This window comes from Pelophylax lessonae (genome assembly GCF_965119305.1).
Source record: "Pelophylax lessonae genome assembly, chromosome: 4".
In the NCBI taxonomy this organism is placed as follows: domain Eukaryota; kingdom Metazoa; phylum Chordata; class Amphibia; order Anura; family Ranidae; genus Pelophylax; species Pelophylax lessonae.
Genome location: NC_138771.1, coordinates 258,089,948 through 258,109,488, shown reverse-complemented (window position 1 = coordinate 258,109,488; position 19,541 = coordinate 258,089,948). Strand labels below are relative to the sequence as shown.

The 19,541-nt window shown below is 39.6% G+C and overlaps 1 protein-coding gene across 1 annotated transcript in view; it reads left to right on the top strand.

Moving 5' to 3' along the window:
* The window catches only part of TRHDE (thyrotropin releasing hormone degrading enzyme), a 1,069,075-nt gene extending 1,053,443 nt beyond the window's left edge, over nt 1-15,632 (top strand). The window contains exon 19 of the mRNA XM_082253105.1: nt 14,893-15,632. Coding sequence (XP_082109231.1) covers nt 14,893-15,039 — 147 coding nt within the window. The 3' untranslated portion in view covers nt 15,040-15,632. The remainder of the gene's footprint in view (nt 1-14,892) is intronic.
* Nucleotides 15,633-19,541: the final 3,909 nt, after the last annotated feature.

Sequence of the window (19,541 nt, the reverse complement as noted above, 5' to 3'; positions counted from 1 at the left end):
AAAATGGCCGATCACTACCTTTACTAGTAAAAAAAAAATTATAATTCCATAAACCTATCCCATAGTTTGTAGACGCAATAACTTTTGTGCAAACCAATCAATATGCGCTTATTGGGATTTATTTTTACCAAAAAAACATGTAGCAGGATACATATTGGCCTAAATTAATGAAGAAATTAGATTTTTTATATTTTTTTTTTAATTGTCTGGCTTTTTTTGGTTATAGTGCAAAAAAAAAAAAAAAAATCTACAGAGGTGATCAAATACCACCAATATTTGTGGGGAAAAAAGGACATCAATTTTATTTCGGTACAGTGTCGCATGACCATGCAATTTTCAGTTAAAGTAACGTAGGACCCATAGGCTTATCTTAATGATATTGTTATCCTAAAATATAGATGTTGATGTAAATGATCTGGTTCCTGGGCAGGCAGATTTTACACCCCAAAGGATCTCCACAGGCGTCTTGGCTTGTAGTGTTAAAAAACTAAAATTTAAAATGAAGTGCCATACCACCCAGATACAACTTTTTTCTGATAAAAGTAAGGGGTACGACCCAAAAAGTAGCCAATGTGTTTCAGGGGTCCAAGAACGCCCCCTTCATCAGGGCCATTTTTACAACAATGTGTGAATTAAAGGCACAGGCCCTGTCAGCAACTTGTTTGGCAGTCAAGGATAATGGTCTGGCATGCATTTTTGGGGCTCCCTATACTGTTTTTGCATGAAGTCACCCTTAACCACTTACCGCAAAGTGACGTAGGGCTACGTCGGCAAACTTTGCGGTGTTATACCGGGATGATGCCTCTAGCATGAGACACCATCCGGTACCGTGGTTTACAGCCGACGTCGACTTTCCGTCAGTAACGACTGATGCGGTTCGGGAGCCGCTCGATCATTACCCGGGTGAGCGGGAGGGGACGTCCCCCCCTCCCGCCGCCTTCAGTGACTTTGAACGGGCCTCCCGTCCCACCGGGAGACCCAAGCACCCAGCCGGTGCGTCCGCCGGCTGGATGGAGTCCCGATCAAAGCTGGAAACGGCTTTGATTGGGTCTCCGATGACGTAACCCGGAGGCGGCGTCCATGACGTTACTTCCGGGTTACTCTGCTGCAAAAGGCGGCAGATTTTAAAAAGCGGCTGTATGGAAAAACACAGTTTTCGGCGTTTTGCATATATGAAAGTGTAGTGGAGGGGTCTAGGGTCTTTTAGACCCTAGATCCCTCCATAAAGAGTACCTGTCACTGCATATTGGTGTCACAAGGGATGTTTACATTGCTTGTGACAGCAATAAAAGTCATCAGATTTTTTTTTTTTAAAACCTGTAATAAAGTTAAAAAAAAATAAAATAAATAGGAAAAAAAGAAAAAATTTTAGTCGCCCCCGTCACCGTTAGCTTGCGCACGAAAAAAAACGTATACGGAAGTTGAGCCTCAAATGAAATCGCTGTTCAAACCACACATGTGAGGTATCGCTGCGATCGCCAGAGCGTGAGCAATAATTAAAAAAAAGAGCTACACTCTAACTCTAAACTGGTAACCGCTAAAAAAATTTAAAGCGTCACCTATTGAGATCTCTATTGACTGTAGTTTGTCGCCATCCCACGGGTGTGCGCAATTTTAAACCGTAACATGTTGGGTATCTATTTACTCGGCGTGACATCATCTTTCACAATATATAAAACAATGGGCTAACTTTACTGTTTAGTATTTTTTAAATGCAGTGAAATGTGATTTTTCAAAATTTTCCCAAAAAATGGCGTTTTAACCACTTGCCGACCGCCGCAAGTAAATATACTGCGGCGGTCAGCCCCTCACAGGCAAAGTGACGTATATAAACGTCACTAGCCTGGGAGGGTCTGGGGAGCGAGCGCGCGCCGGCGGCGGCGCGCTCCTGCTCCCGCGCGGTCACGGACCCCCCCGCGCGTGTGACCGGCGGACCCGATGATCGAACTTTTGAAAAGTTCGGTTCAGCCAGAACATCCGAACTTCCCGAAAGTTCGGCCCGGGTTTCAGAACCCCATTGAAATCAATGGGACCCGAACTTCGGTAATCAAAAAACACCATTTTTAAGCCTTAAACCCAATAAATGCACCTAAAAAGTCCCTAGGGTTCTGGGTCATGCCCCATTAACTATTAATCACACAAAAAAAGTTCTTAAAAAATGTCATTTTTGATAAAAAAGCCAATTATTGAAAAAAAAAAGAGAGATTTTTTGATTTTTACTTTGGATTTCAGATCTGGGGGGTCTAAAAAGTGTACATGTGGAGTTTCAGCTCTGTAGCATGTCCAGAACCATAAAAAAAAAGATCGTTTGTATTAGAACATTTTCAGCTCAGGGGGTTAGCTTCTCTTCTCGGTTTTCACACCTTGCCGGTTTAAAAGCAGGCATTTTTTGGGTTCTTTGCAGTCAGGAAAAACATCTGAACTTGTGTATAGTGGTACTGTGCACAAGTTCTGATGTTTTGCCTGCCTCCAAAAACTCCCAAAAAATGCCAGCAAAAACACACCTGGGCATTTTTTTTTTGACGCTAGCGTTTTTTTTGGCATTTTTTGGGGTTCTTTTGAGGCAGGCAAAACATCTGAACTTGTGTATAGTGGTATATATACACACATAATTATATGTATATAGACAACTAGCCATATATAGGTGTGATAGTAGCATAATTATAGTAAGGTTTTCATTGTGGTTTATGAAAACTATGTAAAGGTAATCAAACTGCATTATTTATTTACTGCAGTGTTTATATACTGCTCAAACCATTGGCCAGTACTTCACACTCATACACTGTGGTGTTGTTGATGTGGAGATTAAGATGTACTGTGGAATTTGAACACATTGTGATCTTGTATGATTGAAAAAAGACTTCTTACTGGAATGATAACATTTTCTTTGGACTTTAAATATTTACTTTGAAGGTGGACTCTATATTTTCACGTATCACTGAGTGATTTATGTTAATAATATTATTTTTATTATCTGATAGCGCTGCCTGGAGAAAACTTGTTGTTTTCATTTTTTTGTGTGTTAATTTTAGATTAATATGGTAGCAGCTTGTTCTATTTTAGAATGGTGAGGGATTTCCCCAAGCGCAGTAGCGTTTTAAATATTAAGTTCGAAGAATTGCTGTAAAGTAAGAATACTTGTAAAAATATATATTTTAATTATTTTTTTTTATCAATTTACAAAATGCAAAGTGAGCAAAGAGAAGAAAAATCTAAATCAAATCTTTATTTGGTGTGACTACTCTTTGGCTTCAATTCAGTGTCAATTCTTACAGTAGATACACATAGTGCCTGTGCACACGTTTGAAGGTAGCTTGTTATAACCACAGATCTTCTGTGGATGTAGGCTGCCTCACATCCTTATGTCTCTTTATTTAATCCCAGAAAGACTCAATGATGTTGAGATCAGGGCTCTGTGGGGGCCAAACCCCCTATACAGAGCCCTGATCTCAAAATAATTAATTATGTCTGGGATTACATGAGAAGACAGAAGGATTTGAGGCAGGCCACATCTACAGAATATCTATGGTTAGTTTTCCAAGATGTTTGGAACAACCTACCTGCAAAGGTCCTTCAAAAACTGTGTGCACAAGCACTGTTTGTAGAATAGAAAAGAAGGAAGGTATATATATGAGCATGGACTCCCATATTGTTGAGTGGATTAGGCAGTGGCTGAGTGACAGACAACAGAGGGTTGTAGTCAATGGAGAACATTCAGAACAAGGTCATGTTACCAGTGGGGTACCTCAGGGATCTGTACTGGGACCAATTTTGTTTAATATCTTCATAAGTGATATTGCAAAAGGCCTCGATGGTAAGGTTTGTCTTTTTGCTGATGACACAAAGATATGTAACAGGGTTGATGTTCCTGGAGGGAAACGCCAAATGGAAAAGGATTTAGGAAAACTAGAAGAATGGTCAGAACTCTGGCAACTGAAATTTAATGTGGATAAGTGCAAGTTAATGCACCTGGGGCGTAAGAACCCAAGGGCAGAATATAGAATATTTGACACAGTCCTGACCTCAGTATCTGAGGAAAGGGATTTAGGAGTAATTATTTCAGAAGACTTAAAGGTGGGAAGACAATGTAATAGAGCAGCACGAAATGCCAGCAGAATGCTTGGATGTATAGGGAGAGGTATAAGCAGTAGAAAGAGAGAAGTGCTTATGCCGCTGTACAGAACACTGGTGAGACCTCACTTGGAGTATTGTGCGCAGTACTGGAGGCCATATCTCCAGAAGGATATAGATACTCTAGAGAGAGTTCAGAGAAGAGCTACTAAACTAGTACATGGATTGCAGGAAAAAACTTACCAGGAAAGGTTAAAGGACTTTAACATGTATAGCTTGGAAGAAAGAAGAGACAGAGGGGATATTATAGAAACTTTTAAATACATAAAGGGAATCAACTTGGTAAAGGAGGAGAGCATATTTAAAAGAAGAAAAATATGGTCTTTCCCTGTTCTTTGGCATCTGCAGGGAAAGATCCTTGTTAGGATCTTTTATTATTCTGCTGATGCATTCTCTCTACAGTGTGAGTCTCTGTCTGCCAGCCCTGATTGGTGCTGTGCCAGTCACATGACTAAAAATAAAAACTGTATCAGAAAAGCACTTCAAATTAAATTATAAATATCAAAACATTGGTTTACAGCCCACATGTGACTTTATAGTCACAAGAGCTGCGCAGATAAGAAAAATGAGGAAATTAAGAGCTTAGAAGGGAACTAAAATTGAGCATGCTTCATAGAGGACACGAGCGTGTCTACATAATCTCAACCTGCAGTGGGGACACAGAGAAGATAGGAGGGACAGCTGAAGGCAGAATCAACCAGGTATATTTCACTTTACATGAAATGAATGCTTTAGTGGCTTTGTGAGTATGCACACTTTGTTATATAGCATGTAATGAGAGTTTTTCATAATCTGGGTTTAATAACACTTTAAGACACTAAAGGAACTCATATACAGAAGTTTATAATTTGGTAGTTTTTATCATACCTACAAAATGTACATACCATGAATAACTATAGGAATGGGAAATCAGTTAAATAAATTCTAGTAAGGGCTTATACAATATTTCAGTGTTTCTTTGCCCAATACTTGTTCCAATTCCTTCAAATTGTATCCAAAATTCTCCTTTGCTACATTCCTAAGCACAGTATTACAAAGTTATGTTTCCATTTTTTTATCATTTTGGAATGATAGATTCTGCAATTTGGAAGATTTGATTATTGTGCATATTATTAATCAGTAGTCAATGAAAAACAAGCTTCTGTGTATGAGCTCCTTTAGTGTAATAACTTTTTTGATACTTTAGTATAACAATTTCTCAGTAATAACTATGAAAAAGAGAAGTCTGATTAAAAAAAAGTTGAATAGATGTAATTAAATTGTACCCTATGTATTCCATTGTTAAAACTTTAGGTAAGGCGACTGTCAGGCACAAACATCATAAGGCAATAAGCTGCAGTGACCTATACTTCAAATGAAAAATCTGACTTCAATATAGTACTGTTTTATTTTTTAAAGAAGAAATATTTCTTTCTTCCTGATACCATGCTACTCCTTTTTGAGCACAAACGCCGACATTAAAGTAAAATTAAACTCTAATGCTTAGGCACTTTCGGCAGCTAATTTAATCACTGAGTATGCAGCTTCTTCATCTTTTAACCCTTGTTTATATTCATGTTTAAGATGGCACCATGACCACTTCCCCAAGTTACCTATTTCAGGGTGGTTAAAGGCTGCACCATCGATAAAATGGTCTTGTTGGACCACCATGAGATTACCCTCATATTGGTCTTCACATAAAAGACTATAAATACAAACTGTTGCTTGAATCCCACTCTACTTATTGATCTAGTAAACCTTTCATTCTGAAATAAGCCAGAGAAGAGTCCTGGCCTGGGAGGCCTCTCAGTGCAGTAATATAGGAGTTTTCAGAACTCATTAAGATTTGCTAAGGCCTTTAATGCACTGATTGAGGATACATGTCATATATGTTGGAGGCTCATATCACTGTCCTGCTCAAAAAGGGGAAAGATGGGACTCTGGTGACCACCTATCACCCAATACCTCTAAATGTAGGCACGTGTGCTAAAACGTTGGTGAATTGTTTGCTGCCCTTTATTCTGGAATTAGTTTCCTTGGACCAAGTGGGGTTTGAGCTGGGAATGAAAGTGAGGGATAACACAATCAAGGCTCTCAACTTTCATCATTGCATGAAGGGTCACAAAATCAAGGGTTCTTCTTGTCAATGGTGCAGAGAATGCATTTAACCTGGGACTACTTGGAGGTGGTCTTGAGATCCACTTACCTCTAATAAAATGATGTTAGTGAGAATCCTGACTGCGTACTATAAGCCAGAGTCAAAGTTAATGGCCACCCATGGAACACTTTCCAGATCCGCAAAGGGACCCAACAAGGGTGATCATTGTCCCCTTTGATTTTTTTATGCTATCCCTGGAACCTCTTCTTTGTAGGCTGCATGCCAAAAGGGAAATCAGAGACATTCTGGCAGAAGGAGGAGAATTTAAACTTGCAGCTTTTGCAGATTACATTTTTCTATTTTTGTCTGAACCCCTGGTGACAATTTCCAACCTTCTGTGAAACCTCAAACACTTTCAAGACATGTCTAATTTCAAAATCAACTTCTCTAAATCATATGCCCCTAATATTTCACTTCCAGATGAGATAGTCATGTCATGTAAGACCAATTTTTCATTCCACTGATCTACAGAGGCAATGAAATATTTTGGAATCCTGTTACCCTTGAATCTAGGGAACTATTTCACGCATCATTTTCAGCCTCTTCTTCTTTATTGAAGGCAAATTCAATGGAGAACATCTATCTCCACCACAGGGTTCTTCTCAGATGCCACTTTGAACTTATTTACAAGTCAGCCACTTCTTGTTTAGCTCTGGATACAGGTACCTTTACTCTAGGGACCTCACCTCGCTATAGTCAATCTCCATGTCCAAAATAATGCAGAGGCATCCATGGGAAGCAGATTTGAGTTATGGCTTTTTTGGGGAAGATTGGGAACATATTACCTTGTTGTTTGCCAAGAGTCAAGGGTACAGAAATTCCACACTTGTTTACCTAGAATGTTCCTATCAACACATAATGTGTGCTGCTGCTGTAAATGGACAGAGGGTTCCTTGTTACACATGTGGTGGCAGTGACTAGGGATGATCGAACTTTTGAAAAGTTCGGTTCGGCCAGAACATCCGAACTTCCCGAAAGTTCGGCCCGGATTTCAGAACCCCATTGAAATCAATGGGACCCGAACTTCGGTAATCAAAAAACACCATTTTTAAGCCTTAAACCCAATAAATGCCCCTAAAAAGTCCCTAGGGTTCTGGGTCATGCCCCATTAACTATTAATCACACAAAAAAAAGTTCTTAAAAAATGTCATTTTTGATAAAAAAGCCAATTATTGGAAAAAAAAAAAAAAAGAGAGATTTTTTGATTTTTACTTTGGATTTCAGATCTGGGGGTCTAAAAAGTGTACATGTGAAGTTTCAGCTCTGTAGCATGTCCAGAACCATAAAAAAAAAGATTGTTTGTATTAGAACATTTTCAGCTCAGGGGGTTAGCTTCTCTTCTCGGTTTTCACACCTTGCCGGTTTAAAAGCAGGCATTTTTTGGGTTCTTTGCAGTCAAGAAAAACATCTGAACTTGTGTATAGTGGTACTGTGCACAAGTTCTGATGTTTTGCTTGCCTCCAAAAACTCCCAAAAAATGCCAGCAAAAACACACCTGGGCATTTTTTTTTGACGCTAGCGTTTTTTTGGCATTTTTTTGGGTTCTTTTGAGGCAGGCAAAACATCTGAACTATAGTGGTATATATACACACATAATTATATGTATATAGACACCTAGCCATATATAGGTGTGATAGTAGCAGAAATATATTACTGTAAATGATTTCATTAGCGCAAGCATATATTTCTGCTACTATCACACCTATATATGTCTAGGGGTATATATACAGACATATATGTGTATATATACCCCCTATACACATGTTCAGATGTCATGTCTGACATCAAACATGTCCTCAAAAAAGCACTGGCAGTGGCAGCCCCTGCAGCATGAAAAATGCTTGGCTGGTGAGAAGCCATATTCCTGTCCCGAAGCAACTCAGAGAAATGATCATTTCTCTATAGCGGTCACCCTGCTATGGAAGGGTTTTGTCACCCTTCCATAGCAGTCACTGTCAGTTAACCCTACACTACACTACGGTCCCTTTACACTTAACACTTTCCCTACAGAAACTAAATTTTTGAAGCTAACTTAAGTGTAAAGGAGCACTCTAACTACACTAGATATCCCTTTCCTCACACTAAAAATAGCTAAATGACACTTTGTAACACATTAGAACAGAACAGCATTCCACTCTCTTCCATGTCCCGTACAAGAATGCTAGGAATTTGGCGGGGGCGATCTTATATACTAAGGGGCGTATTCACTAATGATTGGTCTAGGGACCCCCTAGTTACTCCAATCACATTCCTAGCATTCTCCTGCCCCCTCAATTGGCTTTTGCTAATGGTTCTGGTCCAATCACGGGCTTTTAAAGCCCATTTCCTGAAGCATTGCATTTTGGGCGGTTCTGGTTGCCGAATTCCGAACTTTTTGGGCAAAAAGTTCTAAATTCGGCCGAACCTCGAACACCCAATGTTCGGGCCGAACCGAAGGTGGACCCGAACCGTTCAATCATCCCTAGCAGTGACCAGCAATACAAGATTTCTGGACAGAGGTGTAAAGAATTAGATTCCAGGTGAAAACTTACTTACTCTGGATTTCACTCCTGCACAATTCTTACTCTATCATACATCTTTATCCCATAGAAAATATTTTAAATCCCTTGCCATGCACATAGTCAACACGGCCAGAATGTGCATACCGGTGCACTGGAATTCCACTTAAGTCCTAATGATAGCAGAATGGTTTGCCCATCCTGAAATATTATCAGCAATGGAAGAATTGGTTGACATATCCCATTATAGATAGGTTAACTAAATATTAGTCTCCATGAGCACGTTGGTTACACTTTAGGTCACATCTGGCTAATCAGACCTTGTTACATCCCCAACTTAAAGTGTTACTAAACCCACAACCATAAAATCAGTCTGTATATGCAGTAAAGCATGTTTGTTATACTCACTGTGAAACCTAAGTGGTTAATCCTCTGCATTGTGTAAAAAGGCTGTTTGATCCTGTATGCACAGATCCTCCTCTTCTTCCACTGACTCCAAAACATGTCCGCATAAGACAGAGTCTTTGGAGTCATGCTGCACATGTTCAGTTTGGTGTGTATTGCTAGAGAGTTTTTTTTTCTTGGTATGGTGCATGTAATCAGCACAAGTCCAATTTGCACTTTCCAGACAGAGGGTCAGGGGTTCTGGAATCTGATAGGACAGCTCAGTGCAGTATGAAAACTCCTCCTAAAAGCTTTACCAGGAACTGACAGAAGTCAAAGGCTGCTATATACTGCTGATGAGAAAAGGTATTTAGCAGTTAATATGTATTAAAATAATTGCATTTCCATGTTCTGTGTACTGTTGGAGACCAGATATAGTGAATACAGGGTCCTGGGTTTAGTATCCTGAGAGTATATGGATTCACCGGACTTCTCCTTTAAAGCCTCCAGCACTAAATAAAAAAAGCTCATCAGGAGCCGAAAGAAGATTCCAATAGTGTAGTACTTTTAATGTTTAAAATTATATATACAGCACCTGTAGGACAGTGAATAGAAACACTCACATCTGAGAGCTGCTGTCGACCCAAAAGCAAACAACGGCATGACGTCAGCACCAAATTCTCTGCTCCGACGCATTTCATCCAATGGGACGTTTTCAAGGGGCCCCTTGATAACGCCCCATTGGATGAAATGCGTTGGGGTAGAGATCCCTTATACTCCTATGATCCATGTCTGAGCAACATGCTGATTCAGCTGTTTATATTGCTGTAGTGGCAGCCACTCCTTTTGGTGAGTTTGAATTTCATACATGGGTGATGTGAGATCACCAAAGCACTTTTTAAGAAGATTTGTGTCACCAACATTGATGTTTTTCTTTTGCACTTGCTCTCACTTTGGACTTTTTATTGGAATTTAATCTGGTTACTTTGGACCTTAATGCATTATTTGTATATGTGTGTTTTTGTTTCATATGTTTTTGAGGCACTGTACTTTTACTATGCACATTTTCACTGATGCACTGATATACTACTTTTTAGTGCCAGCAGCCTGCACAGTTATTATTTCTTCACAGCGTTTCACTTTTGTACACTAGATGGTGTTAGTATGGTACCTTCTATTAATGATGAATTGGGTTTGAACATAATCTATAATTTTTTATTAACTATACCTTTTTGGCTATTGTTGATTTATGTAGGCAGTATTTACTGGAAACAGGGTAATTCAGAATGGTTTTTAATTTGGCATTGACTAGTAGCAGTATTAACTGGCCCCTTGAGAACCTCTTCTAAGGTGAAATGAGTCAGGGCGGAGCCTTGTGCTGATGTCATTGCGCCCACTAGGAGTAGCAGTGCCAGAGTTCTAGCTGATTTGTCTCTGTTTTTGCATTAGACATGTGAGTACTTTTCTTTTATGTCAATAAAGTGACCTAGCTGTTTTCTCTGTGGAGTTTGTGTTTATTTTATGCCTGATGGTGTTGCGATACTTGACAGAGCTGATAGTCACAACACTGAGTTCATGATGCGCACTCCAGTGGTTCTTGGTAATTACATATCACCAATCCAGGGGCTCACTGGTTTGATGTTAAGTGTATTAGACCTCTTATAGCAAGGGGGTTTATCCTTCTGGTAAGCTGCTGCCATTTGTTTTCGTGGAGAAATACACAAGGGAATCTACGTAGAAGAATTTGAGTATTACCTGTTTACAATTTGGGTGAAATAAATGGACTTAAGTAATTCATGATTTTTTTATATGCACAAAATTCATTGTATTATGTTTTAAAGGTACATTGTTTCGTTTATGGACACTCATAATTCGGCGTCCTCTGCACCTGCAATCTAGGTCCAATATTTCCACCTTTTTAGCTTACTGTGATGATGAATGTAGAGCTCCTGCATGCTCTCATTGTCACTCTTTTATTGCCCTATCCTCTCCCATTTTTAAAATCCTTTCCTAAACCTCCCCTACTATCCAATTCTTATTTTATTCAAGCGCATTTTAAATTAATTTTTGTACTTATCGTATTGCCACAAACTGTGAATGAAACTGTAAAAGAAAAGAAGAAAATAAAAAATTGGGTATGTATCGACATGACAGACAAGTGGATCCACATTGTCCATACATGCCTGTGAAGTCAAACCACCACAGTCAGCTTTGTGAAACTACAAGGGTCAGAAGGAAGACTGGTTACTCTGCTCAAGGAGAGATATACTATTAACAATAACCAGACCCTTTTACAGAAACAATACCAAAAGAGCACGAGGACCGAAGTAAGAAACCAAAAACTCTTGCATTTACATTCCATTTGTTCAGCCCAATGTAAATATTTAACCACTTCGCCTCTCACACCTGTTCACTTCTTATGGACCAGAGCAATTTTTAAATTTCTGCCATGGATCTGTTTATTCAGTGATATCTATGTCATTACTAAAGATAACAAGGTAATGTTTTTTTAACGACAAAAAAAGGCCTTTTCATGATATTGTTTTGCAACAATAATTTTTCTCTACAATCCCTAGACAATAAAATGCTACAAAACGAAACAATACACACTTTTTCTTCTTTTTGAGCAGTGTTAATTTAAAAATAAATAATGTTACTGCAGATACTGCAGATAAAAAGTGCATATCATATTCTGCAATTTGCCCTGCTTAAAATGACACAAACAATTTGATTCTGGCACAAAGCATTGCAAAGGTATTAAATGGCAAATGTGTAATTATATGTTAAATGTATACAAATATTAACAAACTAAACAAAAAATTTTCAATAATAATGGTTATAAAAAAAGAAACAAAAAAAAAAAAAAAATCAGCAGGAAAGTGATAATCAAATGCAGGAGGAGAATAAGGAGTTAATAAGGACTGACTTAGTATTATTAAGGGGTTAAACAGAGAAACATTTTATTAAATGTTGAGGGCTTTAACCACTTTTAAGACTAGAGGACTTTCCTGCTGAACGTCCAGGCCACTTTTTTCAACTTGGCACTGCGCGACTTTAACTGACAATTGCGCAGTCGTGCAAAGCTGTACCCAAATTAAATTAATGTCCTATTCCCACCACAAATAGAGATTTCTTTTGGTGGTATTTAATCACCTGTGCAATTTTTAATTTTTGAAAAAAAAAAGCGACAATTTTGAAAGAAAAAAACAATATTTTTCACATTCTGATATATAACATTCCCCCCAAAAAAATGTACAAATCAAATTTTTTAAAAAATTTTGGCCAATTTGTTTTCTGCTACATATTTTTGGTAAAAAAAATCACAATAAGCGTATTTTGATTGGTTTGCGCAAAAGTTATCGCGTTTACTAACTACGGGAAAGATTTGTCATATTTTTTGTTTATTATTTTTACAAGTAATGGCGGCGATCTACGATTTTTTTGCGGGACTGCAACATTGCGGTGGACAGATCGGACCTCTAACTGGGACCAGTGACATTACTTCAGGAATCAGTGCTATAAATATGCACTGTTTCTGCAATAATGACACTGGCAGGGAAGGGGTTAACACTGTTGGTGATCAATGGGTTAAATGTATGCCTCATGCTTACTGACGTGTGTGGGGGGAGTGGGTTGTGTGGCACAGACACAGATCACAGGTGTGTCCCTGCCTGTCACAGAGGAGATCCGCCTGCTTTGTTTACACAAGCGAGCTGATTTCCTCAGTCTTTCCCCGATGATCGGGGAAGAGCAGCGGTGATCACCGCATCTCCTCCCCTGGCCCGACTCCTGCTGTGTCTAAACCGCTGCCGAGAGAGGGAGCCACTCTGCAACAGTAGCAGCAACATGAGCGGTCGGCAAGTGGTTAACTGACATCTGCAGATTAAAGTTCATACCTTCCATATGCAGGTGAATGAACAAAATGATACAAAAGTAACAGCATGTTACTTTGTATCTTTCTATATTTGCTTCTGGAGCAGTGTTGTTTATAAACACTGATTCAGAGTGATTTTTTGACAGCTGAAGCTGCCAACACTATCTCTGAGTATACAGCAATGCCAAATTGGATTTATCAAAGCTGAAAATTGCCATATACTGGGAGGAGGGAATCCCAGCAGTGGCGGCTGGTGCTCAAAATTTTTGGGGGGGGGCGCAAACAGAAAAATGGCATTGCTTTGCGGCAAAAAACGCTGTAAAAAGATTGCGTGACTTTGAGGTCACAAAAGTGTGAAAGGGGCCTTCAGTAATTAAGGCATAGCGTGCCCACTTTCAATGCAGAGAGACCAGCGTGCCCCCTTTCAATGCACAGGGGCTAGTGTGCCCCCTTTCAATGCACAGGGACTAGCGTGCCCCCTTTCAATGCACAGAGACCAGCGTGCCCCCTTTCAATGCACAGAGACCAGCGCGCCCCCTTTCAATGCACAGGGACCTGCGTGCCCCCTTTCAATGCACAGAGACCAGCGTTCCCCCTTTCAATGCATAGAGACCAGCGTGCCCCATTTCAATGCACAGAGATCACTGTGCCCCCTTTCAATGCAGAGATGCCAGCGTGCCCCCTTTAAATGCAGAGATGCTAGTGGGCCCACTTTCAATGCACAGAGACCAGCGTGCCCCCTTTCAATGCACAGATGCCAGCGTGCCCCCTGTTAATGCAGAGATACCAGCGTGCCCCCTTCAATGCAGAGATCATCGTGCCCCCTTTCAATGCAGAGATGCCAGAGTGCCCCATTTCATTGCATTGATACCAGCGTGCCCCCTTTCAATGCAGAGATACCAGCATGCCCCCATTCAATGCAGAGATGCCAACGTGCCCCCATTCAATGCAGAAATGCCAGCTTGCCCCCATTCAATGCAGAGATACCAGTTTGCCCCATTCAATGCAAAGATACCAGCGTGCCCCCTTTCAATGCAGAGATGCCAGCGTGCCCCCTTTCAATGCAGAGATGCCAGTGTGCCCCCTTTCAATGCAGAGATGCCAGCGTGCCCCCATTCAATGCAGATATGCCAGTGTGCCCCCATTCAATGCAGAGATACCAGTGTGCCCCCTTTCAATGCAGAGATGCTAGTGTGCCCCCTTTCAATGCAGAGATGCCAGCGTTCCCCCTTTTAATGCAGAGATGCCAGCGTGCCCCTTTCAATGCAGAGTGAACAACATGCCAAGCCCTCCCCCCCCCCCCAGACCAGTGCACTTACCTCTGGCTCTAATCAGGTGACTAAAAAAAAAAGCCCCATTGAACTCCATGCGTCCAGCGCCCCGCATGCAGATTAGGGGGCTGGATGCATGGATAGGGGGGGGGCGGCGCCCCTGCGCCCCCAATGCACCTGCCGCCACTGGCAGAGACACTGGACATGCTACACATGTCCTGTGAAGTTTTTTTTTTTTTGGATGTGTCTAGCATGCCCAAATTATGCAACCAGTTAAGTGTAAAGAAAATGAAAGAATGAGAATATTAAATCAGAATAATTATAAATTAGCATATACTGTATTAATGAAAATCCATCTCTTTTTTTGTGGTGAGGGATTAAAACCCATTGTCAGTTTTTTATTCCTCTTTGTGTCTCTACTAGGGAGATTATAGTCCTCTGTTTGTTTGGTGACCATTAAAAAAATGTGTTGGATTTAGGTACATTTTACCATAAAAATTTAAATGACCAATAAAAAGATTATAGTAATGGTTTTGTATGCAAACTACTTTAAATGTAGTTGTGAATAATAATCATTATTTTTATTTTGTTTTTCAGCTAAAAAACTTTATACAACTCCATAAAGTGGGATCAGCTGTGGCTCCTTTGGCTAGGGCATTGGAAACTGTCGATGCTAATGTACGATGGCAGCGACTATACAGGGAAGAACTCTTTCAATGGTTACGAAGAACATTGAAACAATAAACTGTGGACTGTTCTTTGATGCATATGAGAACCTAGAGTCCTACTTCTTGAGAAAGACCAGAATGCATGCTGTAAAATTTATTGAAAACAGCAAAATAGGGCACAATGTGCCTTTCTCTATTTTTGCACTTGGCTCTTTTTCGAACCTGAAGAACATTTTTTTCAAAAGAAATCACAAGAACTGTACAATTATATCCTGGCTTCCCAGGAAAAGTGTTATATACATAGCGCATGTTGATGTTTCTGTATATTTTTCAACCTATATTTCTTGCATGGTTGTAAAGTAGCCTGTGTCCTCCAGCATGCTTATCGTTACTGTCCAGGGTTTGTATTTCAACTGCTGTTAGATCAAGAGTGGGCATTATGGAAAAGCACAATGACTATTTATGACAATCAGTGTGATAAGGATGGAAAAACAATACTTAAGATCTCATGTGAGCCAGTACTGAAAATACAGTATGCATAACCTCATTGTATTAGTATACAGATTGTCTAGCAGTGATTGCTATTTCTATAAAACAATGACAAATATTTTGAGAGTTATACAATGTAATATATACATGCATAATAAAATGATTTATATTGCTTTTCTATATTGGCTAAGTCAATACTTGGGGAAAAAATTGCCAAAGTCAAATGTTTCTCCTTTATTAACTAGTAACAGTGATCTTTATGAGAATTCAGAAAACACATAACATTTAATCCTGTATTGTGTATGCATATTCTTGTTTATTAACATTTATTATCAAGGAGGCAAAAATGTTTTGGAACTTATTTCAGCTGATACAAATCTCACATTTGAAATGCTGGTCACCTTTTAGTGACGTTCAAAAAAAGTTTATCTAAACCCAAGAAAATAGAAAGTATTGCAGCTTACCAGTTCTTATACAAAATGTAATGACTGCATTTGTTTTCTTTTTTAGGCTTTTATTTTTTTATACTCTATATTACATTGGTTATCTTGCCAGTAACATACCTGCTGTCCTAGGATAACAACACTCACTCAATGTATTGTATCTATGGATAAACAGTGTTGTCTCCCAAGGACAGGAAATTTGGTAGGAGTAGAAAATACTGAGGCTGGGTTCACACTATTGCGAATTAGATGCTGGTTTCCACGCATTCAATTTGCATGTCAGGGGATTGTGACTGGTCCTCTATGGAGCCGGTTCACACATCTCTGGAGAGGCTCCAGTGCAAATTGCACAGGAGTCCTGTGCGTCTTCTGGTCTACTTCAGGTCCAAATTCAGCCAAAAATTTGGACTGATATCGGACCTGAAATAGTGAACAGGGAAAGTGAACAGTGATGCACCGGACCCCTGCTGTGATCCTCTCCATGCGGCAGTGTGAACCCAGCGTGAAAGTTACAAACACACTGAATTTCTGATAGGGTAAACAGGTATTTTTTTTGCACTTTTGGAATCAAGACAAAACATTTTTAAGTGAGAAATGTTCTTGGTTGGGGTTGAAATACAGTACTGTACATTCCATACATTCTTTTCTAAACTCATCATTTGTGATTTCACTTAACTTTTAAGACTTCCCCTAATGACCTTTCAGGGCACATTTTTTTCATTCTAACTAGACTTGGTGTAGAAATAGCCAAATACATTTTTGCCAGAAATGTCAGCGCATATCATACAATCAGTAATTAGATAAAATATATATACAGTATTTAATTTCTAAGACCTGTAATTCAATACACAGGTAAAATGTTATTCTACCATGCTGTGGCATAGCTTGAAAAGTAAAAACTGAAAAATATATATTTATTATATACTAAAAGAAAAATACATGCAAGTCTATAATGTACAGTTTGCTACCATCTCTGAGCTTTAGACCAGAGATACAAATATGGGATGTACAGAATAATAAGGAACAAATTTAATGATTTGACAGTTCTGACAGTTTTAAAGTTGACTATTAAATTTAAAATGCCAATAAAATAGCTAGAGAGGGTTTTAAAGGAAACTTGCAATGCTACTACAAAAAAAAATATAAAAGTCTACAATGTACTATGTAGAAAGTACCTAAAGTGTAATATCTGTCCTCTGATTTCTCCCCCTGCTACAAAAATACAGAGGTTTCCAACTAAGCTAGTGTATTCAAAATCCATTTTTGTAAGTTACTCCAAATACTGTATTTGGTTCATGGAAGCCTGCTATTTTTTATTTAAAGCATTTGAATTAAAAGACACAACTAGTGCAGCAATTGTTAAAAAAATTCAACTTTTCACTCATAAAGTTCCATAATCTGCACCAAACATATAATGGTACAATGATGTGTGTCAATATTTGGTGATATAAAAGCGTGCAGAAGTGGAGGATGATGGCACAAGACAGTTACACATTCTACATTGACCAAAAATACCCAACAGTGAGGGAAAAAAGTATTTTATCAACTGCTAATTTTGTATGTTTGCCAACTGACAAAGAAATGATCTGTCTCTAATTTTAATGGTAGGTGTTTATAACAGTGAGAAACAGAATAAAAACAAAAATATCCAGAAAAATGCATTTAAAAAAAGTTATAAATTGATTTGCATTTTATTGAGTGAAATAAGTATTTGACCCCTTCGCAAAACATGACCTAGTACTTAGTACTTAGTATTGACTTAGTACTTGGTGGCAAAACCCTTGTTGGCAATTACAGAGGTCAGATGATTCTTGTAGTCGGCCACCTGGTTTGCACACATTTCTGGATTTTGTCCCACTCCTCTTCGCAGATCCTCTCCAAGTCTTTAAGGTTTGGAGGCTGATGTTTGGTAACTCAGACCTTCAGCTCCCTCCACACATTTTCCATATGATTAAGGTCTGGAGATTGGCTAGGCCACTCCATGACCTTAATTTCCTTCTTCTTGAGCCACTCCTTTGTGGCCTTGGCTGTGTGTTTTGGGTCATTGTCATGCTAGAATACCCATCCATGACCCATTTTTAATGCCCTGGCTGAGGGAAGGAGCTTCTCACCCAAGATTTGACGCACATGGCCCTGTTGATTGTCCCTTTGATGCGGTGAAGTTGTCCTGTCCTCTTAGCACCTCAACAATTTCTACCTCAATGTTTGAGGGTTGTATTCTTGGGGTCATAGGCAGCATTGCTCCTCCTCCAAACATGGCAAGTTGAGTTGATTTTGGTCTCATCTGACCAAAACACTTTCACCAAGTTCTCCTCGGAATCATTCAGATGTTCATTAACAAACTTCAAACGGGCCTGTACATGTGCTTTCTTGAGCACGGGGACCTTGTGGGCACTTCAGGATTTCAGTCCTTCATGGCGTAGTATGTTACCCACTGTTTTCTCGGTGACTATGGTCCAAGCTTCCTTGAGATCATTGACAAGGTACTGTAGTTCTGAGCTGATTCCTCACTGTTCTCATTATCATTGAAACTCCACGAGGTGAGATTTTGCATGGAGCCCCAGACCGAGGGAGATTGACAGTTTTTTTGTATTTCTTCCATTTGGGAGTAATCACACCAACTGCTGTTACCCTCTCACGAGCCACTTGGTGATGATCTTGTTGCACATTCCAGCCCTGTGAAGGTCTGCAATCTTGTCCCTCACATCCTTGGGCAGCTCTTTGGTCTTGGCCATGGTGGAGATATTGGAATCTGATTGATTGCTTCTGTGGACAGGTGTCTTTAATACAGGTAACAAGCTGAGATTAGGAGCACTCCCTTTAAGAGAGTGCTCCCAATCTCAGCTCATTACCTGTAAAGAAGACGCCTAGGAGGCAGAAATCTTGCTGATTGATAGAGGATCAGATACTTATTTCACTCATTAAAATGCAAATCAATTTATTACTTTTTTGAAATGCATTTTACTGGATATTTTTTTTATTCTGTCTCTCACTGTTAAAATAAACATACCATTAAAATTATAGACTGATCATTTTTTTGTCAGTTGACAAATGTACAAAATCAGCATTTTTCCCTCACTGTATATACACTGCAATAATAGTTTGACACTGTATGCCCCCAAAAAGAGATGTCAAGTGTGACAATTAGAGATGGCCTTGCAGTTCGCCCGGCGGTCAGTTCGTGGCAAATTTTGCTTGTTCGCTACCCCCCAATTTTGCGAACACATGGCGTCGTTCACAGCAGCCATATTAGTTTACATTGGGGAGAACGTTGACCCATGACACAGCCGTCAGGTGGAATGGGTCAGCCAATTGAAACATTTCATCACATGGACATGCCCCCTACCCTATAAATAGACCTGAGCTGTCGGCCATTTCACATTCCGCTTTTTGCCAGTGTAGGGAGAGGTCTGCTGTGCTCATGAGGGAGAGATTGCCAGACACAAATAGCTCTGTGAAGATCCACAAAAGTCCTTTTCAGGGCTGGTATTTCGGTATAGGTCTACTAGTATCTTTTCAGGTTAGGGGCAGGTGTCCAGTCGGTGCTTTAGGGGCAGTTAGAGATCGGCTGCAGTCACACAAATCGCTCTGTTAATGTCCACAAAAGTCCTTTTCAGGGCTGGTATTTCGGTATAGGTCCAGTCTC